The sequence below is a fragment of the Scardinius erythrophthalmus genome (genome assembly GCF_964197995.2).
Source record: "Scardinius erythrophthalmus genome assembly, chromosome: 13".
Lineage (NCBI taxonomy): Eukaryota > Metazoa > Chordata > Actinopteri > Cypriniformes > Leuciscidae > Scardinius > Scardinius erythrophthalmus.
In genome coordinates this window covers 18,581,079-18,598,567 of record NC_138233.1, presented here as the reverse complement: position 1 = coordinate 18,598,567, position 17,489 = coordinate 18,581,079, and the positions used below count along the sequence as shown (strand labels likewise).

Sequence of the window (17,489 nt, the reverse complement as noted above, 5' to 3'; positions counted from 1 at the left end):
TGTCTGCGTATCTATCTATCTATCTATCTATCTATCTATCTATCTATCTATCTATCTATCTATCTATCTATCTATCTATCTATCTATCTATCTATCTATCTATCTATCTATCTATCTATCTATCTATCTAGTAAGCAGTGCTTGTCCATAAAAAAAAACTTGCTCAGAATTTGGTTTCAACCATGTTGCTAAAGAGTCTATGAGGTTGCTAAGGTGTTGTGAGTGGTTGCTAGGGTGTTGGACTATGCCATGTTATCATCTGCCCGGAGAAACTGTAGGTTTGATCATATAGCTCAAACGATAAACTAAGGCGCATAACTTTTAGGAGGAAGCTATAAATATCAGAAACAATAAGAGCCTCGCTTTTTTATTCTCTCAAAGCCTTCTCCTCTACTCATCTCTCCAAGGTGTATTATTTGCCATCTGTTAACCATAAACGTTGAAAGTGTTTCGAGAAAAAAACTATGTATGTCTAAGGGAAGAGTGCTTCAAATAGTGGTTTTATTCCCTCTCTGTCTGGGCTTCTTTATCCATCTCCTCATATTTAGCCCTTGATCTTTTTATAATGGAGGCTTCTTGCCTGGCCCACTTGATGGATCATTTCATGTTCAGTTCAGGTATAACAAACAGAATCGCTTTCTATTCAGCAGAGTTCTGAGTCAAAAACAGTCAAAGACGAGTCGCTCATCACAAAGAACTACTATATGTGTGTATAATGAGTCAATTGCTCAGGTCCAGTGTTTTCTACAGGGTTTCCACAAAGGTATTACAGGTGTGTGTGGACATGAATGAAACTTTCATGACATTTCTAATACATTTTTTTTATGTTTTAGAGAGAGGTCTTTTATGCTAATCAAGGTTGCATTGATTTAAAAGTACAGTAGAAACAGTAATATTGTTAAATATTGCTACAATTTAAAATAACCATTTTCTATTTTATTATATTGCAATATATCATTTATTCCTGTGACGGTAAAGCTGAATTTTCAGCAGCCTTTTCTCAGGATACTTTGAAGAATAGAAAGTTCAAAAGAACAGAATTTATTTGAAATAGAAATCTTTTGTAGCATTATAAATGTCTATTCTGTCACTTGTTGAATAAAATGATTAACCCCAGACTTTTGAATGGCAGTGTAATGTCTAGGTTGGGGGGGTCTGTTGGACACTGGTCTAATGGCAGGATGTAAGTAGGCAGGATGTAGACTCACCTCCAGCACACGTCCACTGATGTATCTGTTGCATGTTTCACACTTTATCCCAAACTGGGCATGGTAGTCTGACTCACAGTAAGGAATGCCATCTCTGCATGCAAAATAAGACTCACATGAATGCACACATTATTATACTGTTACCAAAAATAAAACACAGGTGGGAGAACAGGGTTGCATTGACAATCCAACACAATGGGCAGCACATTGAACACATTTTATTTTAAGTGGTCAGAAACTTGTAAATAACTCATGAACGAATAAAGTTACGTTGAAACCAAGCACACCATTGTTTTTCTTGTGACATTACCAATAAGTTTGATGTGTCACATGGCCCTCTTCCTATTGAAAAAACAAAAGTTGTATCCAAGATGGCCGACTTCTAAATGGCCACCATGGTCACCACCCATCTTGAGGAGTTTGCCCCCTCACATATACTAATGTGCCACAAACAGGACTTTAATATCACCAACCATTCCCATGTTATTACGGTGTATCCATATAAATGGCCCACCCTGTATTTTAAAATGCAATTTATTTCTGTGATGGCAAAGCTGAATTTCCAGCAGCCATTACTCCAGTCTACAGTCTCACGTGACTTTTAAACTGTAGTATTTATACAGTGAGAGAAAGTGTTCACACAAATTGCCTAAACTAAGAATTCTACATTTATCCACATATAAAAGTTATACACAGGCCTATTATTTTGAAGGCCTATTATTGGAACTGAACGTGTAAATATTAGTGATTAAATATTTATGAAATTAATGCGGTTTTAAACATGAGAAAAAGGCTGCTTTGTGCAACACAATATGTGTGATGTGTGGTTGAAAGAAAGCCAACAGTTCAACAGAAGCAGTGGTCACTCACTTGCTGATGTACTCCCCGGTCAGGACCAGGCCACAGGTCTGACACCTGAAGCAGCTGACGTGCCACTGTTTCTCTAACGCCAGCAGAGACTGACCCTGTTTGATCTCCTCCTTACAACCTGCACAGTCTAAAAAGAGTCATGACTCATGAGGAGGGCAAGAGAGGTTATATAATGGACTTTAGGCTCATACGTCTTTCCTGTGTCCTGTCGGACTTGACAGGTTTATAAAAAGCACATGAGATACATATCAACAATTGTTATGAAGGTTAGGTTCATATATACACACATACTTTATTGAGCTGTGTAGGGCAGCATGATATATGACTGTAAAATGGTTTTGAGCACTAAAAGGTCAGTGCATCATTTGTTTTTATTTGGAAGATGTTCAGCTATGTTTAGAGTGTTTGCATCCTAATCCACAGCTCAGATTTCTTCAGTTTACCTGCTTGATCAATCAGATCAATCTTGAGACAAAGACAGGTATTACAGAATGCTTTCACACTTCTATTCCAACCATTTCTTTCCTATTTTTCCCTGTCGAAGCTGTGATTCAAGAGTTGAAGTGGAACAGATAACAGATCATTCTTATTATGCATGGCAGGACCTTTTATGAAGCAACTTGAAAAACAAATGTTGTAATTTTAAGAAGTATTTTTTATAAAAGGGTTTGCCAGACTTTCAGAAGTTTAATCAGGCAGAGCTTGACCAGATTATTAGCACAATGACAATAACCTGTGTCATTAGCAGGTTGCATAAACTGCTTAGACTAGTCTTAAAAGATGGTCATCGTCATTTTTTTCTTCAAGACTGGTCATAACTTTTTGTATTTAAGTTGGTTAAATAGAAATCTAGATTGGTCTAATTTTAATCTGAAAAGTAGGACTGATTACCTTTTGGCTAATTGCCAGTTGGTCAAAGTAGTTCTTAAGACGCAATCTTCACATAGTGGTTATGATTATGCAATCGGCTCCTAAAGTTAATTTTGATCATTATTTTTGTTGTAACCATCTGACATCTGAAAATGTAGTATTATATTGATTTCTATAATTTTATCAAAATTTTCATTTAATTGTTTTTAACATTTTTATTTAAGAAAGAAAAAATGAAGGAACACCTGTAATACACATTAAATCAGTTTCTTATGTTTTCGTTACATCAGGTGACATGGCAAAAATGGGACCATTCATTAAAACTAAAGTAGTTAAAATGATGTTATTTCTACACTATTATGTTGACTTAATTGTGATAAAAGAAAAGTAATACGATTCCCATCTTTAAAAAAAAACATTAACATTTTATCCAATTCATAAAATGGGAAAGACTGCATAGCAGAAATGTCCCAGGCATGTTCAGACTCTCTACATTAGTTCAACCAAAGAGCAAACATAAACACAAAGCTCAGACGCTCTTCACCTCTGGCCTTTATAAAACATAACAGCGTTCTGCCTCTGTTTACCCAGACACTACACACTCTCTAATCTGTTGAACAGGGTCTGTCCTCTCCCCTCAAACACTCAAGAAATTGAAAATAACAAATGAACACACACACACACACACGCACGCACGCACGCACGCACGCACGCACGCACGCACGCACGCACGCACGCACGCACGCACGCACGCACGCACGCACGCACGCACGCACGCACGCACGCACACACACACACACACGTTGTGTTTTCATGTTTTATGGGGACTTTCCATATACTGTAAAAACTGTATATTCTATCTGCTTACACTAACCCTAGTTTTAACCTACCCATCACTGAAAACTTTCTGCATTTTTACATTTTCAGAAAAACATCACTCATGGGGACCAATACATTTCCCCACAAGGATAAAGATTTGGGGTATTGCCATCTTTGTGGGGACATTGTGTATCCCTTAATGTGGGGATTGCCAGCCCACACACACACACACACACACACACACATGTGGACCACATATTTCATATTTAAATTGAGGAGAGAGACTTACGACTGGGCCCATGGATTTTGATTGGCTCATTGGAATTAACCAGCTTGAGGGAACATTGCTGACAGACACATTCTTTACCCCTGAACGTCACTCTGTCCCCGATTGGAAAAGGTTTCCTAGAGAGGGGAAAGACAGACAGATAACATGTTATTAAATAGCACACACACATAGGTAAACCATAGCCTAAAACTGAGCCAGATAAAAAAAAAATATATTATCAACTAAACCTGGAACGCATAGTAGAAAAGAATTGGCAGCTTCACACAACGTAGGCAAAACTTGATCTACACACACTCCACCAAATTGCTAATATTTTCAACAGCAATTGCAAGATTTAGGTTTCCGTGCACATTTAATTTTTCAAAAGTGACAGTAAAGACAAAGACGTTTACAATGTACAAAAATCTATTTCAAATAAATGCTGTTGTTTTGAACTTTCAATTTATTGAAGAAATCCACTTAAGAAAAATGTATCCCGGTTCCACAAAAAATATTAAGAAACATAACTGTTTTCAACATTTATAATAATAAGAAATGTTCCTTGAGCACCAAATCGGCATATTAGAGTGATTTATAATGATCATGTGACATTGAAGACTGGAGTTATGATGCTGAAAATTCAGCTTTGCCATCACAGGAATAAATTACATTTTAATTATGTGCAAAAAGAAAACAGATTGACAGACGTGTTACTGTATTTCTGGTTAAATAAATGCAGCCTTGGATAGCAACAGAGACTCTTTAAAAAACAACAACAACTTACTGACCCCAAATCTTAAACTGCAGCATAAATGTCTTGTAATGAAAATCCTGTATGGTAATTGACAGGTATGGTAATGAGAGCCAAACAAATAAAAATAAGGATTTACAAATATTAAAGAGCAGAACAGTTGTTTCAGGTAACATTAAACCCCAAATAGAGTTGAAGAAGGCCTTATTACCCACAAAGCATCAAGCACAGACCAGAGCAGGCCTGTAATGACGACCCAGCTCTCACTAAGCATGCTGTCTTCCCTTCAGACACACTCAAGAAACAAGCATCATTGAAATAAAGGGTCAAAGTGACTCTATCACATACTGTAATGACTTAAAAATGATGAGTAATGGGGTATATAAGGAAGGACAAGGTGGGATCTCTACTCATTTTAGTTTTGCTGGTGAGCAACATTGCTTTGCTGATCCACCAGAGAGTCCAGTATAATCCAACCTGGACCATCTGGAAGTTCATTGGAGTTTAAGATGGTCTTTGGGCTATTCCTCACCATTCTTCCTAATCTTTTACCAAAGGCCTCTGCAAACCAAGAACAAGGCCATGTTCCACTGTATACATAAGCTTAGATCCTGTTTTTGGAGAATAGATTATGCTTTATGTTGATAAACGCATGTGTCTCTTTAGAGCACATGACTGCATGTCTCATGACAGCTCGCATAATCCATTGTGTCCACAGCACTACTTTATCTGCTCAGTAATCAGCATGACTGGAAGCTTCTACACTACGAGACAAATCCTATTACAGTAGACTATTCCTCTACTAATGCAGCAATTATGAAACAATCCATTTACATTAAACCATGACCTTAGAGGAACACCGGCTCTGCCACTTTATAAGATTACAGAACAGCTCCGTTAAAAACAGATCCTGTATTATTTCTGTCACACTGCCACTGTCTACGGTATATTAATCAGTTTTAAATTTACTAAGAACACATAGAGTTTTTATTTATTATTAATTATTAAATTAAGACTAATGCAAATGTCAAGATGATATACTATTAAGCACTTTTTGGTTTCATCTGAAAATGTAGCGTGTGTGTACCTTAATATTGCATGGTGCAGTGTCACATTTGCACATAAACACACAAACCAACACACTGGGCAATGTGAAGTATGGCATGACAAACTCCTCCAGTATTGAGACCACACACAAAGATGTCTTTGAAATCGAGAGTGAAAGATGACAGGGAAGTGGGCAGACAACAGAAGCACTTACAAGGCCTGTGTTAGACACATGGGTGGAATAATTCCTTTAGTTTCTCCAGTGTTTCAGGATAGCTGGAGCTAGGGCAGCTAGGCAGAAATAACCAGGAGAGTGTAAAAATGTCAAGTTCAACAGTATTATAACTAAATTTTAACAACACAACTAATACCTTGACCTGTTAAGCTGCATCCCCATTTGGAACCCAAATCGGGGAAAATACATAAAATACATAGTTCATAAACCCTTTAGACTTCAAACATTGTAGACTCATTTAAAAGAAAACATTTAAACATCTAAATTCTGAGATTTAGGCTATGGTACATTTTTAAGACCATGCTATCTGAATTCATTTAGTGGAGACTAAAATGCTAACTGTTTTTAGTTTAGCACAGGGTCAAGTACAATTTATGAGCATAACAGCATGTTTTACTCCAAAATCGCGTTATAGAGTCAGTCAAATGATTGAAATAACTGATGTGGCTCCTTATCACAGAATGAGGCAGAAATTATATTATTTTATAGCATTCTATACAGTGATAAAAGGAATGTTGATTAGCATTGCATTTTAGATATAAATTTAACTAAGATGGCTTGAAAAACACAGATAACCCATACTGTTACAATAGTGTGTTACTTCCATAGACAGTAAAAGAAATGGACACAGCGACCCCATTGGATTCAACAGAGAAAAGTGAAGTCAATTAGAAGCACTCACTTCCTGATGGCTGAGCGTACTGCGAAGACTCAAACTGAGCTTGACGACGTAGATGTGATGTGAGCAACCCGTCTGTCTTCTAGTAGCTGCGCCAAGAGAAATCTGAATCATTACCTTTCGAAACTTGCAGAGACGGAGAGCGTGAATAGGAGGTGTCCATGAGCTACGAGCAGGAGCAACTTTTGTATTCTGTATTAATTATTTTGTCATTTTGCCTCCACGTCCCGCCGATTGCCCGCAAGCTTCTCCTCCTGTCCATACGGTAATTTCTCTACTGTGCGACAGAGAGTCACGTGGTTATGACGCAATCGTTAGCCTATTTTTACAAAAACTGCTTCTACGGGGCCATAACGTAAGATACAAGGTAATGGAGCCTTTTATACATTTTCGTGTTTCTTTAGAAATAAATAATGGACAAAATGGAGTCTTTAAACGCCTCAGATGTGAAGTTATTCGCTGTCAAAGTGACGCCAAAATGAATGGGAGTCAATGGAATGCTAACAGCAGGTGATGGTCTGCTAATCAATGGCGGCCCCCGGGGAAACTTCAGTTTCCGGCTAATAGATCACCCCCTTGGTTGGTTCTCTGGATTTCCTGGAACATCAAAAGTTTAATAATTCTATGGGTGTCACTTGTAGACTTTCTGTGTGAGGGCGCCCTCCGGTGTCGAGTATGAATGAAACAAATTACATATGAGTTTAACGCTCCATAATGCTCACATCGCCCTATTTTGGAAAATAATACAACAAAAATATTCCTCTCTAGAGATATTTGAAGTAAACATCCATACGTTTTTATCCGAATGAGCACACTAAAAGCCTCAATGGATGTAAATATAACAAAACACATAAAGGATGAAAGAAAACACTTTTGTGTTCGCTGTTAATCGACAAGTCCTGCAGACTGGCGTGTCTAATGAGTCATTTTCTCTAAATCCAAAAAACTCCCATAATGGTGAGCTTACTTTATTTGGAGTGTGGCCATTTAGAGAGTTTTATCAGACGACATGATTTATGATAGATGGCAGCATTAAGGTACAATACCGCCACCTATTGTACTTTGGGATGTCAACCAGGTACTGCCGCTGGATTATTTACTTGTCATATTAGCATATGTTTACTATTTATTTAAAATATAACGGTTATCACAATATATTGTCACACCTTTTAACAAGGTATCGATATTTCATGTTTTGAATATCTCGGTTATCGTCAATATATCGTCAATGCTAGAGCCAATAAGAGCAGGGTCTCGGGATTTACACTTACTTTTTAATTTCCTTCATTCTCTCTGTCTCTGTATTTTAGGCCTCCTCTTTCACACAACCTACTTCATTCTATATTTGTATGTGAAAACTGTGTGGGCTTCCTCATGAGGCTTTGTGCGTGTCTTTCCGTGCAGTCTTTACGCGACCTTGGCATTACCGCCACATCACACTCCCTCCAGACACACACACAGCATTGTCAGCTTTTCCTGCTCTTTAAAAATTTACAGTTTTCGTGCTTTGCTGCTTTTATTCTGTCCACGGACACAATATTGTGACTCTTTCAGGACAGAACAATTAGCCTGTGCACTCCAGTTTAAGAAATTTCTTAAATTCTTACAAAATTCTTGAAATTTGCACACAAAAAATCTTTTTCGACAATATGAATTGTCATTTTGCCATTTTTTTATACAATTTTGCAAAGTAAATGTATGGTGTAGTGAAAATATTTTTTTTTTTGCAGTTAAATAAATGTAAAACAATCAAGCATCCCTCCATCTTTGTAAACTGCAACAGTTCCTCAAAATATAAATTAAAGGCCCATAATGCCACACAGAAATATGAGTTGCATTGGCATCAAACTATTCAATATATTGCTGAGGGCTGTAACATGACTTATGAATTATCACTGACAGCACTACTGGGACGGTAGCCCACTAAATCTAGAGCTTGGTCTCCACACAGATGGTCTAAATATTAAATGTAACATAATCTAGCTCTCCCGTTGACTGTTTACTTCTTGGTCAGGCCGATAAATGTTTAGGTTACTCCTGCCAAGAGCATCCCATTGGGCCATTTAGTAGCCCAATTGGCAACGCAGTCCAACAAAGCAATCCCAGTCCTCCGTGAAAATGCCTTTTCCTACCCACATAAATTCATCAAGCGGTGTGCTCTCTTTTGGTGTGCTAATGAACTAAAGGAGGAGAGGCAAGTTACTTAGTGGAACTAATTTCCTGAATATCAGAACAAACCAAACACACTGTAATTACAAATGGGACATAACAGAGACACATTAGCAGCTAAACTCACAGCTCTCCAGCAAATTCACTACAGCCCAGCAATGTGTTCAAAAAAGCTCAAGAAAGAATAAAAAAAGGAGAGGAAAAAGCATATAAGAGAGAGGAGAGAGCAGTCACCCAATGTGAATACTAAAGCAGTACAGTAAATACAGAAAATATCATGTTGTGTCAAATCCATTTTTACTATAAAAAAGCAATGGGATTCAAATAACAGTGTGTCAGTGTTGGGCAGACAGATAATGGGTCCCCACAGGGATGTCTTACAGTACCTCTTATTTTCTTGCTTGTCAGTCTGAGAACAGGCCATACATGAAGGACAAAAGATGGTGCTTTTTCCGCCGCTGCCTTTAACTTCATCTGCTCCTTTCATTCTGTGAGGCAAATATTCACCGCAGCAGCTTCTCCATTTACACTTTTTCTCCCTTCTCTGCTTACTTTCTGGGCACTATTGCATATTTTGAGCCCCAAACCTCAACTTTCTTCCGCATGGACTCATGTTACAATATTCTGCTCAGTTCTGTATTGATCGCTCCTTCTCCACTTGTGGTATTATACTCTCTAGAGCAATTTAGTCAAGAGAAGTGAAGATGCCTACACACAGGGTCCAAAATTAACAGTCGCCAAGTGGCAAATTCAAGTAAAAAATGTATTTGACGAGTAAGCTACATTGAAGTAAGTTGAACTATAGTCTGACCCTACTTTTTTTAATATCTGACTTGAGTCAATCAAATTAAAGGCATACAAATCATCTGCTATGATGAGCAAAATCACAATGAAAATTTTCTCACTATTTGGAAGGTTAATTAAAAGTTTTACTTTTACTGGACTGAAAGCGAGAGAATGTGGCATAAGAAAGCAAGAGTTCACCTTTGCCTTCCCACTTTTTACATGTGGTCCATCAAACCATTTAAATTCAGTCAAACCGAAGACATTCCTTAAGTCTAAACTCTTTTTCTTGTCACAGACTTTGAATTTCTTTCAAAGAAAATTATACAAATACCAGCAGTCTTGGAACGTTGCTTGGCTGATGAAATTAGAAGACCGGAACTAAATGTGATATAATTGCTTAGATTATAGATGAGTGGGGGTGCATATAGCTGTCAGTGGATGAATTAATGAGTTTCAGTCATCAGCACATTAGTAAATGAGCATCATTTACCAGCATCCCACCAGAGCTCCCTCAAGTTGAATCTGTCCCGATGGATTCATTTCCATAATGACATGTTAGTAGTCTATATAGTAGAGGGCTCACCTGCACACACTGCAGACGAAACACTGTGGATGATATGTGCGGCCCAGTGCAGAGACCACCTCCCCTGATATAAAGTCCCCACAGCTGTCACACTTTGTGCCGTACAGGCGCTGGTAGTCTGCTGTGCAGATGTACTCGCCACTCTTCTGGAAGAATCCGGAATGTGCCAAATCACAGCCACACACTGGCAGAAAGAGAGACAGACAGGAATAGAAATCAACATGAGATCATTGCCATGGTATTATAGTAGAGAAATAACAGGGAGAAAAAGAGGGAATGGGATGAAGGATGTTGCAAGTCAGGATTGAACTTGTGCTGCCAATTTAAGCACCACGACTCAACACTTGATATACCATATTTATGGGCCTTGATTTAACACAGACAAAAACCAAAAATGTTTGTTTTTAAACAACAAACAGAACCAATTAGACTTTATTAAGACCTCATTTTTTTTGGTGCACCAAGCCATAGTCAGATGTTCTTACTTCCTCTAAAGCTCAAAACACTAAGCTGAACATGATCATCAGGTCTTGTGACAACTTGACAAGTCACAAAGTTGTGGAGTTCATGCAGCTCAAGTAACTCTTGCTGACATTTTCAATCATATTGTTGATTGATTGCTGATTATAAAATTTGAATGAAAAAAAATATTTAAAATATATTTTCACTATTGGTCCCTTTTTGGGACCCTGCTTTCACAGTCACTACACCATCTCTACTCTACACTGTAGCACAAAGTACACAGAGAGAGAGAAAGATAGAGAGAGAAAGCACTGATTGCATAATCTGAACTAAAGATGGCTTGGCTGCTTTGACGTGCTCATTTACAGGAAGTGATGCATTAAATTTTTTCAATTGCTTATACACTAAAATTAAAAACTTATTAGCAAAACCTTACACTACAGGAGCAAAACACCGGCCTAGCTTTGCACAACTGTAACCACATTGTCAGCTTCACACTTTTTGCAAAACATTACACACAGTGGTTTGCAAAACACTAAACTCACTATGCATTTGACACAGACATTTATCATGATGTCATTTCCTTGCAATTTCAAAGCAAAGGCTTTCAAATGAACACACCCATTAACCAATTGGTTAAACACAGCCACCAGGTGTGCACACACACTGGTGCTTAATTGTAAACACACCAATCAGGTTTAAGCACTATAAAAAGGCAACAGGTAAGTTCACCTGTCTTCAACAAAAATGAACGGTGTCAGAGGAAGAGGGAGAGTGCGGATGAGAGGGAGAATCTGGAGAGTACCAGGTGGAGGAAGAGGCCAAGGTAGAGGTAGAGGTAGAGGAAGAGGAAGAGGGAGAGGAAGACCTGGAGGAGGGGTAGGACATACACCAGTAAAACAGAAATTCTTCTAGTTGGCTTAAAAAACAATTTGTCGAAATCTACATGTTCATCTGTGAAAATTGACAATTTACCAGTCTCTTTATCTAAACAAGTTAAAAGTCTGGGGGTCATTTTGGACAGTACTCTCTCATTTGAAGCACATATAAACAGTGTCATTCGCTCTGCTTATTTTCATATACGCAATATCAATCGGCTTCGTCCGGCACTCTCAGTGAAGAGCACGGCAATTCTAGTCCATGCTCTAGTTACGTCCCGTATCGATTTTTGTAACAGTCTTTTTTATGGATTGCCTTCAAAGGTACTCAACAAACTCCAACTGGTACAGAACTCGGCTGCACGAATCATCAGCAGAACTCCCCTAGCTGAGCACATTACTCCCGTATTACAACACTTGCACTGGCTCCCGGTAAAATATCGTACTAATTTTAAAGTTTTTCTTCTTACTTACAAAGCACTCAATAACCTTGCCCCGTCATACTTATTAGACCTTCTTCGTATTTATACTCCCTCTCGAACTTTAAGATCGTCTTCTTCACTTACACTTGTTCTCCCTAGAACTCGCACTACTTCTATGGGGTCCCGAGCTTTCAGTCATGCAGCTCCTTATTTATGGAACCAGCTGCCACAGGATGTGCGAAACAGTAAAAATCTTCATGTTTTTAAATCTCGCCTTAAGACCTATCTTTTCCGGCAGGCTTTTATGTGATTATTTTTATTATTTTTATATCGTAATACTGGTATCCATGGTTGTAATAATGAGTATTTGATTATTGTTGATTGTTTTATTGTGTTTGTAAGGTGTCCTTGAGTGTCATGTAAGGCGCCTATAAATAAAATGTATTATTATTATTATTATGCACAAAGAAGAAGATAACCAAATCTGTGTAACGAAATTCGTGCCACAATTAAGGACCATGTAATAAAACACGGATTAACACTGAGGGACACTGGTGGTACGTTTTGTTCACTGACTGTAGTATTGTGTACTGAACACATAACCTTTTTATTGTACATGTAATTTTACTGTATAGCAGACCTACATTATATTGATCTACACAATGTGATCTTTTGCTATATTTCAGAGAGTTTTGCAAATGGATGAGGAGGAAGTCCCGCATGAGTTTATATACATTGATGAGGCTAGCTTTAACCTGACAAGAGTGAGAAGAAGGGGAAGAAACATCATTGGCCACAGGGCTATTGTCAATGTACAAGGGCAACATGGGGGTAACATTACCCTTTGTGCTGCCATTACACAGAATGGGGTCCTCCACCGCCATGCCAACTTGGGTCCTTACAACACTGACCTCATTCTTACATTTTTAGACAGATTACACAATATTATCACAGCAGCAAACCAAAGGGGTGCAATACATTGCCGTCTGGGACAATGTAGCTTTCCATCGTTCTGCTATGGCCCAAAACTGGTTTCATCAACACCCACAATTTACAGTTCAATACCTTCCACCATACTCCCCCTTCCTAAACCCCATCGAGGAGTTCTTCTCAGCATGGCGGTGGAAGTTTTATGATCTCCGGCCCTATGTCCAGATGCCCCTCATTCAAGCTATGGAGGAAGCATGTGATCAAATTGAAGCAGCATCCATACAAGGGTGGATTTATCCCTCCAAAAGATTCTTCGCACGTTGCCTTGCAAATGAAAATATAGCATGTGATGCTGAAGAGGCCCTGGGGGGTCGGTACTGAAATGGATATGTAATTTATGTTAAAGTATTACTGTAAGCTTACAGTACAATGGTACGTTCAGTAATACTGTATGAAAACTGGAAAATGTTTTGTTATGAATGTTTTGTTGAAATGTTCAGTATTGACTGACTATTGACTGATATTTTCAGTAGGGCTGTCAAATTTAGCGCGTTAATAACGCGTTAACGCAAAACCATATTAACGGCACTAATTTTTTTAACGGACGATTAACGCAGCGCGTATTTTCTGTTTGACCCGTGACCCAAACCCTAGTTGGAGAAATGGAGATACACAGTGTTGGCAACTTGGCGACATTGCAGACCCCTTTAGCGATTTTTTTCCCTTCAACAAAGCGCCCAAACCTTATTTAGTTACTGCTCTCTCAGCACGCGCGCGCGCCTCTCTCTCTCTCTCTCTCGCTCTCTCTCTCTCTCTCTCTCTCTCTCTCTCTCTCTGCGTCTCACGCGGAGGAGCAGCGCTTTAATTCAGTTAAACACAGATATTATGTTGCTTCTCTAATTTTACAAATATAGCCAAAATCAGAGCACGGATATTGTCTTTAGCTTATGTGTATTTGATTTCACCAGACGACGGCTCGATTATCAGAATTTTTGTGCAGATTAACGTCTTGGAAGGGAGAGCTGGTTATGTTTATTTGGTCGCGTTTCAGTCACCATTTCAAATTCATTCCGTTGTTTGACAACAGAAAAAGTAAAATATACGTTTTATTGAGAATGTATTGAGAATTTAGCTTCATCAAAATGGGCACAGAGAGAGACAAACTACAATGTAATAATAAATGCTAAATGTACATTTGGCATTTTCAGAAGAGCTGCCCTGTCATGCAAAAATCTAAACATTTTTGTGTTAGTAAATTGCTCAGTGCAAAGAAAGAGAAGTTATGGGAACCTGGTATTTCTTTGTTCTTTCTACATGTGTCTAATAGACATGAACAAGTTCTTTGAAAAACATCTATGACCTTTGAAACATGTCTCGTCTTCATGCTATATTGACTATGGTTTCAATAATAAACATACATTTGCATAAAGCATCTATATTTATCAATGCCCACGTTGATTAGAGTATTACAAACTTGAAAAGTATTAATTTAAGGTATATTTAGAACAAATAAAAAATGTGCGATTAAATGCGATTAATCGCGAGTTAACTCATGACAATCATGCGATTAATCACGATTAAAAATTTTAATCGATTGACAGCCCTAATTTTCAGTGATCTGGTGTTGGTGAATTTATTTTTACACTTTCTCTGTGTAAATGCTAAGTGTTTTAAGTTGAGCACAGGAGTGTTTAACTGATTCAAACAGAATCAGACCATATGATGGTTGTGTTTATGTTATGACAACAAAATAAGGTTTTTATAAGACATTGTATAGTTTTGACAAAAGTGTTCCATTTTGCAAATGATCTGAGGTGTTGTGCTACTTTGGTGTAGTGTTGTGCTAATTGTGTGAAGGGGTTTGAAAAACTGCGCCCTGTTTGCAAAATTGTGCCTAAGCAATTGAAAAAAACTGTAAGAGGAGCAGTGTGAAAATTATGTGTACTGTATTGCCTTGTGCGGTAGCATGGACTGAAAAACAGGGGTATCATGACGGTCCCACTTTATATTAATTGGCTTTAAGTACTATGTACTTACATCAAAAAATAAGTACAATGTACTTATTGTGTGGATGTTGTATTGTAAAACACTTGCTGCTATTGAGGTGTGATACGGGTAAGGTTAGGGTCAGGTGTGGTGGTACGGGTAGGTTTAAGGGTGGGTTAAGGTGTAAGGGACAGTAAAAACACAATTTTACGCAGTAAAAAAGAAAAGTGTTAACACTATTCCAGCACACACAAATAATTCAACCTACAAACCCAAACTGAAGATATAAAACCTCTACAATGTAGGAATGTTATGCCTCTCAGTGTCATCCCGTTGGGGTTTTACCAATAATTAGGTGATAATGGGAAATGGATTACAGTTTGAGGTACATTTTCCTGAGGAACCATATACTAGCAGCTTGAATCCATACATACATGCGAACTAACATGAAAACAGTTAACAAAAAATGAAAAGGAAAAAAAAAACAGTTAAATAAAAAACTTGCACACACACACACACATGCACACAGTCTCCCAGCCCTCAGCATCCATCATCCTTGCAATGACAGCTGTGATTGGCTCATGGAATTGGCAATGATTGCCTTTTGCAAAATGTGTCACCGTACTGTAAATCATTCATTCAAAGTCAAATATCCTCATAAGTCATTTGTATGTCTTCTTAGTCCTGTATTCTAAGGCACAATGATTGAATGACCTTCTGCTGAGAAACTCAAGCAGGTCATTTAGAGAAATAGCAGTAAATTGTGAGATGAAATCTGATGCTCGCTGATTATGATAAGGCCTCTATGATTCTCATTGGTTGGCTTCTGATTGAAAGAACCCATGCAGGAGTGAAAAGACTTTCTCAAAGCGCTCATCTGTCCTGATGCTATCAAAATGTCATTGAACTGCTGCTGTAACACTGAATAGCTGCAAGAGTTGGGCAATTTTATATATACAAAATATATATTTGCAATTATTTAGCTGGGAATGTACAATTATACAACATTGTGAATTTCATGCACTTTTGATTTGGCCATCAATTTTCCAAATGGCCATGTCATCACACTATATTTATAATATATATTTTAAACTCTTACAATAATTTATAATTTTTAATAATCTATATAGATTGTCATGTATTGGGATTAGTTGTATAGTTTAGGTCATAAAAATAATATTTTACTGGTGAGATGTACAAAGATGACATGAACCCTAAAAAAGAAACTGAATAGAGGCAGAATAAAATAATAAAAAGGGCCAAAAGACTGATCAGAACAGTTATATTGCCAGTGGGCACTAGGACTGCTGCGAAATCTTCACTGTGGTCCAGCAGCTTCAACAGAACTGGGACTTCGACAGAAATCTGGAGTCTTTGGCAGTGTAATCACATGTGCAGGGAAATTATAGCCCTGCTGTGAATGTCTGTGTGTATGCGTTTGTAAGATAGACACTGTGCCAGGCAGCCGCATTTCAGACAACCACAAAACAATGGCATGTTGCTTCAAATGGCCTAACTGGATTTAAACCCTGCAATAAAAGAGAAAACTCTGGAGCACATGACATTTGAAGCCTAATGGAAAAATGAAAAAAGGAAAAGGCCTTTTCAACTCAAATAGCTTCCAGAGACAGACAGAATTAAAATTTCCGCAAACTCTATAAAGCAGTGGCAAAAACATACAGATAAGAAACATTAGGGATACACAGTGGGTTCTCGTTCTCAAGTTGTTTTGTAACAGCTATTCATAATTTAAAGTAGTAATTACATTTAAATCATTTGAAAAAGTAGTTAGCTTCACTACAAGCTCTTCGCAAAACGTAGCTAACGACTGAAGCTAATTAAAGGGGCAATATGATCAACTGCCTAATTGTATCATTTATAAATTAATCGTGTTTCTGGCACAAAAACAATGAGGGTTTCTCATTTTGGGTGACAGCATTAGACTTGAACAGATATATTTTCAAAATAAAAATATATTAAAGCTCCAATATGTAGGAATTTTGTAATAAAATTTCCGAAAATAACTTGCACAGTGTGATATATTTCCTCCAGTTGTGTACTTACAATATCTCAAAAGTCTCCAAAGATTTTTTATTTCAGAGAAATTCCGATTTTAAATAACTGGCCGTCCCGGAAAAGAAATGTCGCGCCTCAGTGACGCAATGTCCGCTCTATCCCTTTTTCCGGTGTGGACCATGTGATAGGATATTCCACCACACCGGATTTTTTTTTTTTTTTTACAACAACTTTATTGAGGTTTTTTTTCTTATCACAATAAACAATAAAGACGTCTGACAAAGAATAAAAAAAGAATAAAATAAAAAATATGACCCACCACACCGGAATATCGCATGGTCAAATGCGGAAGTGGTGGTTATAGCGTTATAGCCATAGACTGTATGGTTATAGCTGTTATGTATCACGAACTCTTTGGCGAGTATTGAAGTGAAGTGCCAGCAAAACGAAAGCGTCCATATTCGGATACACGTGGAGTCGCGGACTGTGTGACAAACGGAGGAATAAAAC

General features: G+C 37.8%; 1 protein-coding gene across 2 annotated transcripts in view; it reads right to left on the bottom strand.

The window, feature by feature from the left end:
- The window catches only part of ablim3 (actin binding LIM protein family, member 3), a 65,941-nt gene that overhangs the window by 24,243 nt on the left and 24,209 nt on the right, over nucleotides 1-17,489 (bottom strand). For both annotated transcript variants that reach the window (XR_014031365.1, XM_081382719.1), the window contains exons 3-6: nucleotides 10,286-10,469; nucleotides 4,057-4,172; nucleotides 2,079-2,205; nucleotides 1,209-1,302 (exon numbers count right to left, since the gene is read on the bottom strand). Coding sequence is in view for 1 of the 2 variants with exons in the window: in XM_081382719.1 (XP_081238845.1) it covers nucleotides 1,209-1,302; nucleotides 2,079-2,205; nucleotides 4,057-4,172; nucleotides 10,286-10,469 (521 nt within the window). In the remaining variant the exon portion in view is untranslated. The remainder of the gene's footprint in view (nucleotides 1-1,208; nucleotides 1,303-2,078; nucleotides 2,206-4,056; nucleotides 4,173-10,285; nucleotides 10,470-17,489) is intronic.